General features: G+C 40.7%; 1 protein-coding gene across 1 annotated transcript in view; it reads left to right on the top strand.

Moving 5' to 3' along the window:
* Positions 1–16,346, top strand: part of WDPCP (WD repeat containing planar cell polarity effector) — a 236,389-nt gene that overhangs the window by 102,013 nt on the left and 118,030 nt on the right. The window contains exons 7-9 of the mRNA XM_029911895.1: positions 3,327–3,441; positions 7,891–8,024; positions 15,181–15,372. Of these exons, the coding sequence (XP_029767755.1) occupies positions 3,327–3,441; positions 7,891–8,024; positions 15,181–15,372 (441 nt within the window). The remainder of the gene's footprint in view (positions 1–3,326; positions 3,442–7,890; positions 8,025–15,180; positions 15,373–16,346) is intronic.

Raw genomic sequence — 16,346 nt, 5'->3', positions numbered from 1 at the left:
ATGCAAAGAGGACTTAAGGCTGCCTTAATGCAACAGCTGAAGACCCCTCTGATATAGAGGAAATCTCAGCAGGTTTCAGGCTAGCATAACCAGCTACTTCCGTCTCTGGAAGAGGTGGCATAAGGGGTGGGACCAGAGCACAATGTGGTCCAGCGATCCATGCTGGCAGAAGAGATCCTACAGAGTTGATCGAGACACACATTTGAATGAAGACAGACACAGGGCTAAATTTAAGCAGCAGGCTGTAACTTTATCAGCTTACCACTGGGGAGGAGGACCTCCGCATCCCCCTACTCTTCTGCACCAGGCATTTAAGTGGGTCTAGTGCGATAATCAGAGGGATATTGTGAGCCTAACCGTGGGAAAGTAGGTAAAAGTTTATAATGTGTTACAATAATCTATAACAATGAATGTTGATGGGGAAAGGTGTAAAAGGGAGACAAATGAACTGAATTGGTCTACACAAAAAGGCTTACTGATCTAATTCAAGGACTGTTCAGAGATCACGCTTGGTAAACATATAAAATGTGGGGCCCGAAATCAGTGAACCAAAATTGGTGTGTTGGAAATTAGTTCTAATTGGTGGACAAAATAATGTGGGAAGGGCTATTTCACTCATCACTCCCTTCTGGGGTCCTCAGAAAGAGACTTTGAGGGGGAAATTAGCGGCTGTGGATCCCGGCTGACTGAAAGATGGGAGAACAGGAAGGAGCAAGCCTCACCATTATGGCTGCCAACCCCATCATCTCCGGGATGCCAGGATCCACTCTGACACCGTTGGGCCTTCGTTGTCCTAGTCCCGAAAGATGTTCTTTTCCTTCCCCATCTTATTTCTTCTCTTTCCTAGTCCTCTGCTTTTGCCTTCTGTCTAATAAGACTCTGGGTTAGCTGGCCAAGACTGTATTTTGCAACATTTTGTTAGTCTGTGACCAGAAAGACAGCCAAAAGCAAGGTCCTAAGTACCCAATGTTGGTACACATTTGCCTTGTCTCTTGGGTGGTTAATAAGACAGAGTGCTGTGTCTGTGTTTTCCAGCAATGAGGTTGCAAGTGAGAGACAGCACCAGAGACAAAAACTACATTTTTTAAATCTGTTCTGTTCTTTTCTTTCCCCTTTTGTGTGTGTTTGTCTTGTTTTGTCTTCAAGAAAACAGGATTGGACTTTAAGAACAGCAACAAAAAGAATGGCTCCAGACTATCTCAACTAACTTCTTGTCTTTTCCCCAAAAAGGAGATTTGTTGCTGCCTTTAATGCTGTCTAAAAGACTGTCAGCTAGGGAGGGTTTCCTTCTAAAACCTCTCCAGCTCCAGGGAAGGGGAACAAGAAATGTTGTTAAAACGAGAGCCTTCCTTAATAGTTTACATTTCAAAGGCTTTAACTGTTTTGTCTTCTTTTCTGTGTCTTTAATAAAAGGTTAAAAAGATTTTTAATGCTGTGTTTGCCATGGTACTAATCTGCTGAGGTCTCTGTATAGCAGACCCCAAAACTGATTACAACTGTTTAATGTTTGACAGTGACAGAGTCCTATTAACACCTCTGAATCTTTGGGCCCATATATGCCAATACAGTGGGAGAAGGGAAGGTGGCATGATGTCAGTTAAATACCCTCCCCCCAGATGCACTGAGCAGTGCAGTGGTACACCAGGGGATCAAACTCACATTGCTGATTTTCTTCAATGCTTTTTCACAGACTTATACACATTAAGGGTACTGTAAAAAATACAAACACCTAAATTTTTTTAAATAGAATATCAGGGCTGGGAGGGACCTCAGGAGGTCATCTAGTCCAACCCCCTGCTCAAAGCAGGACCAATCCCCAGACAGATTTTTGCCCTAGATCACTAAATGGCCCCCTTAAGGATTGAACTCACAACCCTGGGAGTAGCAGGCCAATGCTCAAACCACTGAACTATCCCTCCCCCGCCAATTTTGGTAGCCAGTTAGTCCATATATGGGCAAAGAGACCCAAATTACCCTTAGCTCAGCCCCTTTTTATCAAGATACTTCCGAAAATATTTTTTTAGCACAATAGTGATTTTACCTACTGCTTATGCTGCAGTACCCTGGCACAGTAGCGTCAGCTGACAGTGGAGCTGAGGTCTTCGAGCTTTATTCTGCATTACTTTGCAATGGTGGATTTAATTCAAACTCTTACTGCTTTTTGTGATTTAATTAGGCAAAAACAAAGCTTCGCTTGTCCCTCTCACCAAGCAGCACCCCTTATCCAAGCTACGGCATCAGAAAGGACTGCTGTTGCTTGTGACTCAGTTTGCAATACAGTCTGTTCCGCTTAATAGAGGTGACTTTAATAGGGATGTTTGATTAACTCCGAAATGTGCCTGAGACACTCTCCTGCCTGTATTTAGGCTTCAAGTTCCTTCTTTATTGGGAGGCCTCTGAGACCTCATGCCAGACAACATCATTAATGTATGAATTCATTAGGTGCCCATCACTGGGGTATCTAGACACCATTATATGCATTTAAAAGCACATGAATGATTAAAGATAATAGGGATGGAAGAAATCTGATGTTTTAAATGTCTGTGTGCAACTGAGGTGAAATTAAAGTTCAAGTGCAACTTTTAGAGCATCTGATGACTGAGGATATGACGTTATTCTTTATAATTATTAAATATTTATATAGCGGTAGGACCCAAAGACCCAAATTTGCTCAGTGCAGTACAAACACATAAGAAAAGATAGTACACTAATGTCCTGTGCACCCACCTCTGAATATCAGATCCCTTTTATGTGTGTCAAGTTGAGCACCCAAGAATTGAGGCATCCAAAATCACTAAACACTTCTGAAAATCTTGGCTGTAGTTTTTAAAATGTCTATTGACATGAAAATGTTACATAAAGCATACTACAGCGTTAACTATGTTTTTTCTGAGGAATGAAATGCAGCAGGGAAAAAATGCAACATTATGTGTCTTTGGTACTTAAAAATACACTTGCTGATAAGACTGGCCTCTTTATCCGTACAGGGTAAGATTTCAATCACAATTTTCAGCATCTGAATTCTGTATAATCCATGCAACATATGGAGATTTTGGGCCCATAGTTTTGAAGTGATCAGCATAAATAGTTATTGTACACATGTCGCAGTACATTTCTCTTTTGCTTTTCCATCCTGTTTCTCTTTTTCGTTGATAAAGCTTTCATAGTGCGTATAATATATTTTGTTGGCCAAGATAAAAGACTTCTTGTTATTTTGTAAATTAGATTACCATATATCAGAGAGGGATGTTAGTATGTACTTTGGAACATTCGAGTTTCTTGATTATTGTTTCCTGATGTCTTATTTTCTGGCTTCTTGGATTTAGCTCCTCTTTCATTCAGGTGTACTGGTGTCCCTAAGCCTTTCTGGGCCACAGCTGGAGAAAGTGGTGATTGACAGGACCCTGGCAGGAAAGCTCATCTCCGACACCATCAGTGATGGTAATTACACCCATGTGCAAATCAATTGCCTACATTAACAATAGAGCAGGAGAAATAGTATGTCAACAGGTAGACTAATTATTGCCACTGGGGACTTGCAAACACAACAAGTAATTGCATGTAATGCCATAGTTAGAACCCTCAGGACCAAGAACAGTTTGGGAATAATACTTAACATCAAAGTTTTCAGTCTTGTCAAATATTGAATGGATTTTCTAAAATTCATTTTCTTACACATTTTAAACACTAGCACATGCAATTGTTGGCATGCTTACTTCATATACAGGGAAAAGTGACAGAAGCAGAAAATAATGAAATAATTACACAGGATTTTTACATATACAAAATGCTCAGTTATCAAAAATGGCAGGATAGCAATGCACATATTGAGCTGTACTGGCTGCATTTCTAGATTGCCAGCTCCCAGGAAATCAATATTTCTAATTATTAATGACTGCTATTGCAATGAGACATGTTTATTTAAAAATCCACTGTATATGAAATATGTCGGTTTTCGAGAGCATTGTAATATGAAAGTCTTTATTTTTATTTTGTTAATGTTCCGCTGCAAACCTCCACTGAGAACTGTAATCAAACATTAGTATCCTGGCATCTGAATGACCAAGAATATGCAATTTCAGTTTGAGCCTGAGCAGATGTGAATTTTACTCTGAATACTCAAAGAAAGCTTAAGTCCAAGCTTATATATGAGTGCATGAGAGCTCCTTTTGATGTTTGGGGTTATAGGCCCAGATTCACAAAGGGACTTAGGTGCTCTGACTGTCATTTAGAATTCCCTGGCTTATATACTTTTTTCAGAGCTTTTTTAAAATTAAAAATTACTTAAGTCTAATCATTCTTTCAAATTAATAAATCTTAACAGTCATACCTCTCAAGAAAATTGTAACAATCAAAACTGTACTGCCATATCTAGAGTTACATAACAGTCTCCATTCCATCTTTTGTTTTCACTTGCTCATCACTTTCTGAAACTTTCAACTTTCAGTTTAAAAATGCCCAGGTCTGAAAGTGAAATATTTGTTAAAGTTTGTATTAAAAAATGGCTGAACTATTTCTGCTCAAAGAGAGAGAGAAAAAAAGTTTTTTCTATTTTAAAAAGTAAATTCTTGTGAACTTTTTGGAGCTCTCTATTGCCCAGACAACAGGAGTTGAAATTTTGCAAAACAATGTACAGAAGAAATTTCTCCGGAAGACATTGGGTTGAATTTGCCCTAATTGTGAGGCTTTTAGAGTCTGTTTTATATTTGGTTTGGTTTGGAGGTTTTTTTTCTTTTTGCTATCATAAAATGTGCAGCAAAGAATGAATACGCTGCACATGCATGTGGAGCTAACTTATTTACAACAGAAATGTCCAATCATACATTCTGAGGACTGACGAGAATACCTGGGGGTGAGAAAAGATCTGTTGCCGAATTTGAATCAGCTCAATGTCAGATTAAAGCCCAAGAAATTCACTTAACACGCTATAGATTTAGGCCCCGATCCTCCAAACTGACCCAAAGTGACAGACACGCCCAGGCAGAACCCCATTGAAGTCAGTGGAGGTGTGCCTGGGCACTGGGGTCCATCTACATGAATCAGAGTGCAGGATCAGGGCCTAAATATACAACAAAGAGTATGGAAATCTGCTGCCATACAAAGCCACCTAAATTCACAAATAAATAGCTTCATAGTTAACTTCCTTCTCTTGTGAACTGCACTTAAGGAAGCCTCTGCTGATGATTGAAAATAAACTAGTATGTGGGTTCTAACAAACTCATTAAAATAATTTCTCATTGTTCAATGGTATTTAATATATAAGGAGCCTAAATCCAAAGATATCAGTCCATTTTAACAATGATATATGTAGAAAAATGGGAAATATTACAATATGCCACAAATGTGTATAACTTTTATGATTGTATTATATGGCTTGAGAAGTAGTATGCCATCCTAAAATTATAGATTGTAACATAATGCATCCACAAGGTGCAGAACTAAGGTTGCATATATAACCTTATCTTCAATATTTCCTGACTTTTGAGTGTTTAGCCATTTAACCGTAATATTTTATTAAATATAATTTTGATCTATGGAATATGTAAAAGTTTGTGGCTGCAACTCTGAAGGAGAGACAGACTTATTTGTTGTAAGTTTAGTTTATTATATTGTGTTATAATGTAGAATAGAATTAGCTAAATAAAGAAAAGTTTGGTATGGAAAAAGACGCCATTTACATAAATCAAAGCCACACAACTCTCAGAACAGGCAGGATTGTCATAACTACCGTCCATGTCTCTTGACATTTCAAAATGCCTAAATTCTGTTGAGACATTGTGGTCTCATGACAGGCATGTGCTGGATTCATAGCCCGATACCCTACCTAATATTCAAAAGCTTGCTGGGGTATTATGACCCTGTACAACAGCATTCCAATTCTCTTTAAGGGGCTCTGTGAGCAATGGTATAACCAGGATTGACCATTGTTTTAGGCCTAATCTGGTGCCGGAAGTAGGCCTTTTCCTGGATGTGCTCATCTAAGCAGATACTCCAGATTTACAGGTATTGATGGCAACTGAATGTCGTGAATGTATGCCTGATTCAGGAAAGAAGAATTATGAATGGACGGCAATCCCTTTGATAATATCTTATACCCCTCCTTTTCCACCCAACCCTCTCTTGAAATCTTTTCCCACACCCAATCCTATAATTTAGCTTTGCACCCTAGCTATCACCAGGTGTCTCTGAATGACCCAGCTGTGCTGCCAGTCTAAACAATAAGAGTCACCTTTCCTGTTCCCCGCCCCCTCAGCCAATACCCAGGCAACCAGAGCTTTGCTGAGACTGAAGAACCAACTTTCTCTATTCACCACGCCCACCTGCTCATGGGTCCCGACCCCTAGTCTGTCTTTAGACCAAAATTTCAGGAGTGTTCTGAGGTTTGATGTAGGCCTATCTCTAGTGTAGCATAAATATATGTTAAAGTTTATTTCTAGTAATACAGTGTATGCAATTGCATATATACAAAGAGGCCATGTCTATAACTTTGAATTTTCTTGTGTGTGTTAAAATCTCAACTGTTGCATCAAAGGGGCAATGTCAGGTAGTTTAGGCCCAAAGTTTTGTTTCAAAACTTAGTACTAACAGAGTTGCTTTTATGAAATTTTTAAATATCAGTGACCACAGTTTGTTTAAATCCAAACATTTTCCTTTGGCATTTGCATACCAAATGTTGTAGCATTGTGCTAATACCTGACAATCTGAAAGTGCAGCTGGCTGTAAAACAGACTGCAAACAAAAGCAAAGCTGACTAGTTTATTTTCTTTGTTCAAGTGGAGTATAATGCAAGAATAAGCTATCAATATCAATTATTAAAAGTATGTTATAAAAATTCTTATATATTTAAGAATCTAGGGTCTTAGTCATAAATGCAAGGCATTTTAAAATTGAATTTTTTAACCAGGTAATTTATTTATTTTTTACCTGATGGTGTCCCTTTCGTATAGGTTTCTGCATTTAATTCTTGAAAATAAATCTCACCATTTTGACTATAGTCATGGTTCTGTCCAAAGAGGAATTTTCAGCCATCTGGTACTAACCATCCATTGGCTGTCTGAACACTCAGACATTCTTTTACAGGTGTTCACAGTTCAGAGAGCAGTGCAATGTTTGGGGGATACCCTAAATTGTTGGCGGTGTTGTATCGCTCATTTTCTTTGTTCACCTGTGTTTTCTCTGTTTGTAGTGCTAGTTAATTTATTTTACATTTAAATATTTCTATTTATACTATATGGTAACACAATTGTGATTCCATAGACATTTTCCAGACTTCAAGGGAGTACATCCGCTCTTAGACATGCATGTGGTTTAGATCAAGAACACAGAGGCAGAATGTCATGTGTTAAGCTTTCAACGGGTTCATTTTTGCCCATAGCAAAAGTATTATAAGGAACAACATTCTTGACTGCTGTGGTAACATCTGGAATCTTACTGCTGTTACATCACTTATTGTTTATTCTTGAAATTACCAAATCCAATTCAAATAATGATTTGCATTTGACCAGCCCAAATGCAAACAATGTTGTACAAAGCCACAATCCCAAAATATCAATGGGAGTTGCTTTGGGCAAGGGACTGAGGAAGGTACCAAGTTGCAGATGGGGGGTGAGAATAAAACATACGTCTGATTAGAGTGATAACTTGGTATAAGATAATTTATTCAGTTTTATTTAATCTGAGTACTCCCTAAGCTTTATTTCTCATTTCCAAGAAGGTCCTGGCAAGATGACACATTGATGTCTTTTAGGAGATTACACAGGCTTCAATGTAATATTTAAGACATGGTCTTGAAAAAATTGCTTTTTGCAGTGTCTCAGTGGAGAACTCAGTAATTTGTTTTGATATTGGTAGCAGGTATTACAGTGGTGACAATTTTTATTTGTTTTTCAGCTGTTCTTACAGACAGTTTCATCATCTTGTCATTTTGGGAGCAAAACAAACTCTGCTTCATTCAGTTTACAAAGAAGACAGGTTCTCCTGATGTAAACAAAAGACTGGAAAAACTCTCATCCTTGGATTTTAAGGTATAGCTGTCAATGATGTCTGTAAATACCGTAGTAACTTTATGTTATGGACCACTAGCACTGACGGATAGAGTATTGCACAGTAAAATGCTGGTCTTTGACATAGCTCTTTACCTGCCATTCTAATCAAAATACTTTACATTCTAAAAATGAACTGTTATTGCAACGTCAGAAAATATCTAAATGCCAATAAGGGTCCAATTTTTCATACATTTAGTGTAAGATTGTTACAGTTATTTAGTTTAAAGATTGCTACAAAGCTGACTGAGGCCAAAGTAGGAGGTGTGAAATTTAATTATTCATCTGTAGAAGCTCTTGAGTATGTGGATGATATTGGAGAGACTACGGACCAACTACAGCTAATGCTAGAAGAGCTGCAAAAAATGGCAGGGTGATAAAACCAAAGCTATCCATGCCTCCTATAAAATGGAAGCTAATGACCTGCTGGCATGATATGTAGAGGACAATGACATTGAATGGGTGAATAGTTTTATCTATCTGAGTAGTCGGTTGACAGCAGACACTTCTGTAACTGGAGGAGTTGCACGTTGGATCACATTGGACACATTTCAGCATCTTCAGAGGCCTCTGATTGGGTGGCAGGATGTCTGTGTTACAACTAAGGTATGAATATTCAGTGCAGTAGTGATGGCAACCTGGGTTGTATGGAGCAGAACCTTGGCCGTTAAAAACAGCTGAGGAGAGGAAACAAAACAATTGTCAGTGCCAAAAGTTAGGTTGATTTGATTTTTGTCACAAATGAGGAAACACTTAGGGTATGTCTACACCCAGCCGCTAGTTCGGCGGCTGGGAATCGAAGTTCTGGGTTCGACTTATCGCGTCTTGTCTGGACGCGATAAGTCGAACCAGGAAGTGCTCGCCGTCGACTGCGGCACTCCAGCTAGACGAGAGGAGTACCGCGGAGTCGACGGGGGAGCCTGCCTGCCGCGTGTGGACCGAGGTAAGTTCGAACTAAGGTATTTCGAACTTCAGCTACGTGAATAACGTAGCTGAAGTTGCGTACCTTAGTTCGATTTGGGGGTTTAGTGTAGACCAAGCTTTAGATGATCCCGGCAAGTTGCAGTCTTGCACCAGCTGAGATCAAGATGACTGCAATGGTGGGGTCATGTCCAACATGCAGAAGGAGGTATGCTCTACCTCCATGCAGAAGGTTTGTAGAGCTGAGGTTGAAGGAAGCAGAGCATGAGGCCAACCATGAACGAGGTTTGAAGATGCAATTCTGAGGGATTTAAGAACTGTAAATCCTCTCAAACTGACTCTTGTCAAAGGAAGAAGACTTGCAAGAGACCGTTCAAGATGGAAGTCCCTTCTACACACCACCATGGATACATCATAGCCATGTGAATCTGCTGCTGCTGTGTTACAATTGTTTGTAGAAGCCATAATTTTCCCTCTAGTTACAATGCTCATTCCCTAGGCGTATGGGAGAGAGGGTGGCTTTATGGGTAAAGCACTGGACTAGGACTTGAGAGACATGAGTACAGTTCCCTTGGCCACGTGGCTTAATCTCTCTGTAGCTCAGTTCCCCAGCTGTAAAATGAGGATTGTAATACTCCCTTGCTCCTGGCGTTTGTCTATTTGGATTGTAACCTCTTTGGCTTTTAGTACAATGGGGCCTTGACCTCAGCTGGGACCTGTAGGCGCTAGTGCAATATAAACAATGATAATAATCCTCCAGGTTCTCTTTGAAGGCCATTAGCTTCAAACAGAAAGGTTGAAGTTTCTAATTCACTGCAAGAATAGAGGACAGAGAACCATCTTCCCCAAAAGGCTAGAAAGATATGTAGTAAGCAAGAGGAGGGAGTTTGCACTTATTACAATCTGGATAAATATTAAGAGAAACAACTTTGTGCTAGCTAGTATTTTCCTCCTGATCACCTCCAGGTAATTTGTTTCTTTGTATATGAGCATTTGCATCTATATAGCAGGCTTTTTCAAGGATGTGTTTAATTTAAGTTTTGTCATAGCACATTTTAACTTTCAAGGTAGGAATACTTTCTGCTAGGGTGAGTAATACATTTTCCAGGCTGTTTCAGCTCAAGGCCTCTTTTCAGCAGTGACTTGTGTTTGCGAGATTGAGCCAACCTCTGTAACGTGGATTTGAGACAGTTCACTGTTCACTAGGAACTGAGCTGATACGTACTTTACTTTAAAATGATGCACACTTGTGCCTTGCCTATAGGTATTTGTTAAGGTTGCTACTTTAGAAGCAAGATTGATGATCTCTATGCCCCTAAACTTTAACTGAGAAACTGTAATGAGCTGATGCTTACCATGATCATTTTCTGGTAAGGGCTACGTCTCCGATGTAGCTTTATCCTTATATATCACCGTTTTTTTCTGGATACTACTAAGCGTGTTTCTGGACCTAACTGTGGTGACTTTTTTCTTGGGGAAGAACGAAAACCTAATCCATAGAAACATCTCACTGTGCTAGGAAACCAGACATACCCTCTGTGTTCCTTAATAGGGTTGTTTTGTTTAGTGGTTTACTGACACAGCTGAGCTTCTGGAAGACTTCTATCTACGATACTAACATTGCTTTCTGTAGATCAGTGGTTCTCAACCAGGGATACACGTACCCCTAGAGGTACACAGAGGTCTACCAGGGGGTACATCAACCATCTAGATATTTGCCTAGTTTTACAACAGGTTACATAAAAAGCACTAGTGAAGTCAGTACAAACTAAAATTTCACATAGACAGAATGAGAAAGTAAGCAATTTTTCAGTAACGGTGAGCTGTGACATTTGTATTTTTATGTCTGATTTTGTAAGCAAGCAGTTTTTAATTGGAGGTGAAACCTGGGGTATGCAAGACAAATCAGACTCCCGAAAGGGGTACAGTAATCTGGAAAGGTTGAGAGCCACTGCTCTAGAAATCAGTGGGAATGACTATGGATTATGTTTTGGCCAGACAGAAAAAAAGGCATTAGCATTTTTACTGGCATGCTCTTTTGTGTCAGGCTTACTAGTTAGGCAGCAAAATATAATTTTAATTATCTTTAAACTGCAGCAGCGTGAGCCACCACAAAGTATTATTCACTAATGCAAGACTGTTATGTCAGCTTTCTGTAGTAAAGTACCCAGGGCGGCGAGTTATATGAGCCCATGGTGCCCGGGCTCCAGCAAATTCAGGGCCCGGGGGGCCCGGCTCCACCAATGTTCGGGGCCGGGTGTCTCCCCCCGGCCCTGCCTGCCGCCCCTGCGCGCCTCCCTCGAGCATCCCTGCCTGCCCTGGGCAGCGGGCAGCTACCCCCTGCAGCTCCGCGCTGCGCTCCCTCACTGGCTGCTGCTGCTGCCAGCTATAATTTAGGGAGTGGTGCCGGGGGCAGGCTGAGGTGGCTGCTGCACCTGCGGGGGGAGGAGGGGAGGAGGTGCATGGCAGTTTCCCCCTCCCCCCCCCCGGCCGGGGATGCCGAGTCGACTCCGGGGGGGGGGGGGGAGTTATCCTGGCGGGACCTCCTGAGCAGCAGCCTAGGGGGGCTTGGGTGAGTGTCGTGCCGGGGGGGCCGGGGAGGGTCCCTCCCGGGTCCCTCCCTGCCCCGGAGCTCACTTCTGCCAGCAGGGAGAGGGCTGGGGGGTCCTCCTCTCTGGCCCCCTGTCCCAGCCCCAGAGCAGCCTGCTTGCTGCACCCCAAACTCCTCATCCCCGGCCCTGCACCCCCTGTCGCACCCCAACCCACTGTCCCAGCCCAGAGCCTGCACCCAGCACCCAAACCCCCTCATGCAGCCAGCACCCCAAACCTCCTCCCGCACCCGCTCCTGCACCCTAACCCCCGTCCCAGCCCAGAGCCTGCACCAGCACCCAAACTCCATCCCAGAGCCCGCACCCCTCCCGCACCCAAATTTTCTCCCAGAGCCTGCACCGCAAACCCCCTGCCACACCCAAACTCCATCCCAGAGCCTTAGGCAGGTGTGGCGGAGGGGACTTCGACCCATTCTGGGCACCACCAAAAATTATACAAACCTGCCGCCCCTCTAAAGTACAGATATTCAGAACTGCACTACCTTGGTCAAACCAATGTACAATGACTAGCTCACAGACACGGTAAGCAGTAGAGTTGCAATCAACAATGATAAGAATCAAAGATGCTCCTCAATGGGAAGCCTGGGGCACTATAACAGTGTTGCCTTCTTTTCTAAACCAGTTCCTGGTCATTTACCTTATTCACAGGAGCTGGGCGCTTTGTCAAAAGGGCAGAGGAAACCAACGTAACAAGGTTTGGTTAAAGAATAGGACTAGGACTCAAGTTCTCGGTTCAATCCTTGTCTCTGTCACAGACTCCCTGTGTGACCTTGGGCAATTCACTTAATCTTTCTGTGTCTCCCTGTTGCACCATCTCAAAAGAAATATACTAGAATTGGAAAAGATACAGAGAAGGGCAATAAAAATGATTAAGGGTAATAGAACAGAAGAGATTAAAAAGACTGGGACTGTTCAGCTTGCAAAAGAGATGACGGGTGGGATATGATAGAGGTCTGTAAAATCATGAATGGTGTGGAGAAAAGTGAATAAAGAAGTGTTATTTAGCCCTTCATGTAACACAAGAACCAGGGCTTACCCAATGAAATTAATAGGCAGCAAGTTTAAAACAAACAAAAGGAAGTACTTCTTCACACAATGCACAGTCAATCTGTGGAATTTGTTGCCAGGGGATGTTGCAAAGGCCAAAACTGTAACTGGGTTCAAAAAAAGAATTAGATAAGTTTGTGAAGGTTAGGTCCATCAATGGCTATTAACTAAGATGGTCAGGGATGCAACCCCATGCTCTGGGTGTCCCTAAGCCTCTGACTGCCAGATGCTGGTACTGAACGACAGAGAATGGATCACTTGATTTTCCTGTTCTGTTCATTCCCTTTGAAGAATCTGGCATTGGCCATTGTCAGAAGACAGGATACTGGGGTAGATGGACCATTGATCTTATCCAGTGTGGCCATTCTTACATTCTCATGTTTTTATTTGTAAAAGGATATCCTCCTGGTCTCTTTGTAAATTGTAAGCTCTTTGGTACGGGGGCCATATCGTACTATGTCTTTGTTCAGTGCCTGACATAATAGTGTCCAGTCTTGGTTGGCATTTCTAGGCAGTATTGTAGTAATAATGAGTCAGTCAGGCTTATTTTCTTCTCAGTTTTATGGATAGTTTTTTATTTTTAGCCTCAATGCTTGGAGGCAGAAAAATAGTTTTGTTTTTCTTCAGAATGTCTCTGACTAGGAGGATGGGAAGACTTGGCTTTGGAGTTTACTGTTTATCTTTGGAATGTACTCAAACTTTCTGATGAAGTATTAACTGTACAGATGTTTCATAGTTAGCTGGAAATTTGATTTGTGTACAATATATACCCAAGTGAAACCATCATTGTCTGCATCTTTTTCCTTTCTGAGAAGTACCATCTTTGGTCCCATCGAGACAGTGACACTTTGAATAAAGATAATTGGAGCTATTATGTGAATCAACAGCACTATGTAGTCTTGGAGACTGGCAAAACATAAGACCAACTACTACCAATTCCCTATTCTCAAGAGGACTGTCAGTGTTGAAGGTGTCATCTAATATATATAAGATTTTTTAAAAAAAACTAATAATATTGTTTTTAACTGATACATGATTGGTAAAATTACAGTACAGCATTGTAATTAATATCTGGGACTGCATTTGTGCTTGTTAGCCATAAAGTATTTTTATTTTTCATCTAAGTATGCTTTCAGCATGTTTTTGAATAATAAAATAAAAGCTAAGTGGTTAAGTTAGCATTTCTTGGATAAACTTTACATGGATGTCATATATTTCTACTTTTAAATTGACAGAATTTGGGCAAATAAAAGTGCAGGATAAATTTCCTGAAAACATTGACCCTTTATAAGTTTTCCCTTCTGTGGTTTTTTAGTCAATTTCAATTTACTCAACATTGAGGAGAGAGTACAAGGTGATAAATGTTTACTATGAGAGAACAACATTGGTAATTACTTTGATTTCAGTTCCTTTTGATGTGTATTCAGGGGATGAAGAGGTCAATAATATTATGACCATGCAAATAGAAAAGGGTTCTTTTTGACCATATAAAAAACAGCAAAGGATTATTAAAGCATTAACCTTGATTTTAATGGCCTTGGTTGAGTGGTGAGATCACAATTTGGATGAGCCTGATTATTTACTAAATACAATACATAAATGCAACGGGTTCTTAACACCCATTGCACTCTGGCATTATCGCATTACTGCCATCCTTTGTTGCCTTGCAGACAGGAATATGAAAGCAATCTGTCATGTAGTGAGACTGGCTCCAGAAGCATTTCTCTGATAAGAAGACCCCCTGCCCTTTGCTAGTGTCTGGTCCAGTAGGCTTAGCCATGCGCTTAATCCCCAGAAAGTGGTTCGATTATTGCTGACCAGCAATGGCAAGATAGTTTTTTTTTTCCCCTAGCTATCAACCTTCCATTAATTCCTTAAGCAGAAATGCGGTGCAATCTATATTTCCTTGGCATGTGTCACCCAGATGGTGCACTGCTCATGTTTTCAAATAACCATGCTCCAAAATAACATAGTTTGAATAATAAATTCCACAAATCCTTCCTGAGAAATAGAGGCACAATTCTCAAGAGCTGCATAAACTTTACGCATGATGCTGTAGCTCATCCACATTATGCAGAAAAGTATATAGTCTGTTACAAAGTGGGTATTTGTGGCTGGATTCCTTAATTTAGGGGGAAAATAAACATTCTCTTTTCAACATTGTGAGCTGTCTTTAATGTTTGATGATGTGTGTCTTAAACAGTAGCCTTAGCTCCTTGGTCAGCATCACAGAACTTGTCATTTAATATGGCTGGGTTTAAATCCTGTGTAGGTCGATGCTGTCAAGTAACCATGACTGTACATTTTGGTATTGATTGGAGTCATTGCAGTAAATTCCTGCTTAACTCACATCCTTCTCCTTCCCAATCCCTTCCCCATAGATAAAATTGTGGGCAAGCATGTGTCTTTCTGTCTGGAGAGAGATTTCTTACATTTAGATGTAGCATATATGAATATATGTACACGCATTGCCCTCTGTGGTATATTTTTACTTGCAGTAAATGCTCCCAATATGTTGTTTTTATAACTTTAAATATTTCCTGCATTCTTTTCTCCATCAGATTTCTTATATTGATATACCTGGACCAGCAAGTAGAAGGATAAAACGTCACCTGTCAATAAATTGTATCCAAGATATGGTCATTTGCTGGTGGTCACTGACTAATGACGGAGCGTGGCCTTGGTCTCCTATTTCCAGTGAGAGGGACAGAGCCAACTTGTTGTTATTAGGCTGTGCGCATGGCAGACTAGAGGTAAAGTTCTGAACCGTATCTTATTACTTAATTTTCAGATTTGCTAACAAATAAGAACAATCAACTCAAGTTTATACCTGGGGTTTAAAAATAACAGCAGAGAAAAATGCCAGCCGTTCTAAAAACAGCAGTTCTCTAATTCATGACAAATAACTTAATATTATTAATGTCTGAACATGATTTATTTTTATTTGCACTTCAAAATTGGAATCCATGTGCAATTCAATAAGGAAATTAAATGTATATAAGAGCATGTTATAGCATTACCACTTTATAGAAAATATAGTGTAGGACAGCTGGCCAATAGAAAAAACTTGTAAATGGGCTAGCAGATGTGGGGCTGCCTGGATGCTCAAAAGTCAGAGTTTTACGTTGTTTTGAGATGCTATTATTTATATTACATTTTAAAATAACATTAAACGCACAGAAATGCACTCAAAAATAATAACAAACACTAATGTATCTGCTTTGTAAACTGGTTGTGTTAAAATCATGCAGCCAACCTTTTTTACTTCTGGTGAGAGAAACAGAGGTACAAAATTCCTAATAATAAAATCTGAATATGGTCTTCCAATTAGCCCAATAATTTAGGAGTTCAATCGGGGGGAGGGGGAGGTAGCACAAGGATAGAAGAATGTTTGAAAAAGTTTAAGCCAACGCAGTGATGGGAGGTGCAAGTCAGGAGATGCTAGGTAATGATTATAATGCTTATTTAGTACTATAGGATCTGTCTTCTTAATCTTATCTAAAGTATAATATGAATTTATATACCAGGGATCGGCAACCTTTGGCATGAGGCCTGCCAGGGTAAGCCCCCTGGCAGGCCGGGCCAGTTTGTTTACCTGCTGCATCTGCAGGTTCGGAAGATCGCGGCTCCCACTGGCCGCGGTTCGCTGCTCCAGGCCAATGGGGGCGGCAGGAAGCAGTGGCCAGCACATGCCTTGGCCCGCGCCGCTTCCCGCAGCCCCCATTGG

The sequence above is a fragment of the Terrapene carolina genome, unplaced genomic scaffold (genome assembly GCF_002925995.2).
Source record: "Terrapene carolina triunguis isolate 2854851 unplaced genomic scaffold, T_m_triunguis-2.0 Scaffold132, whole genome shotgun sequence".
In the NCBI taxonomy this organism is placed as follows: domain Eukaryota; kingdom Metazoa; phylum Chordata; order Testudines; family Emydidae; genus Terrapene; species Terrapene triunguis.
The sequence above is the reverse complement of the archived record's forward strand: the minus strand, read 5'-3'. Positions and strand labels throughout refer to the sequence as shown.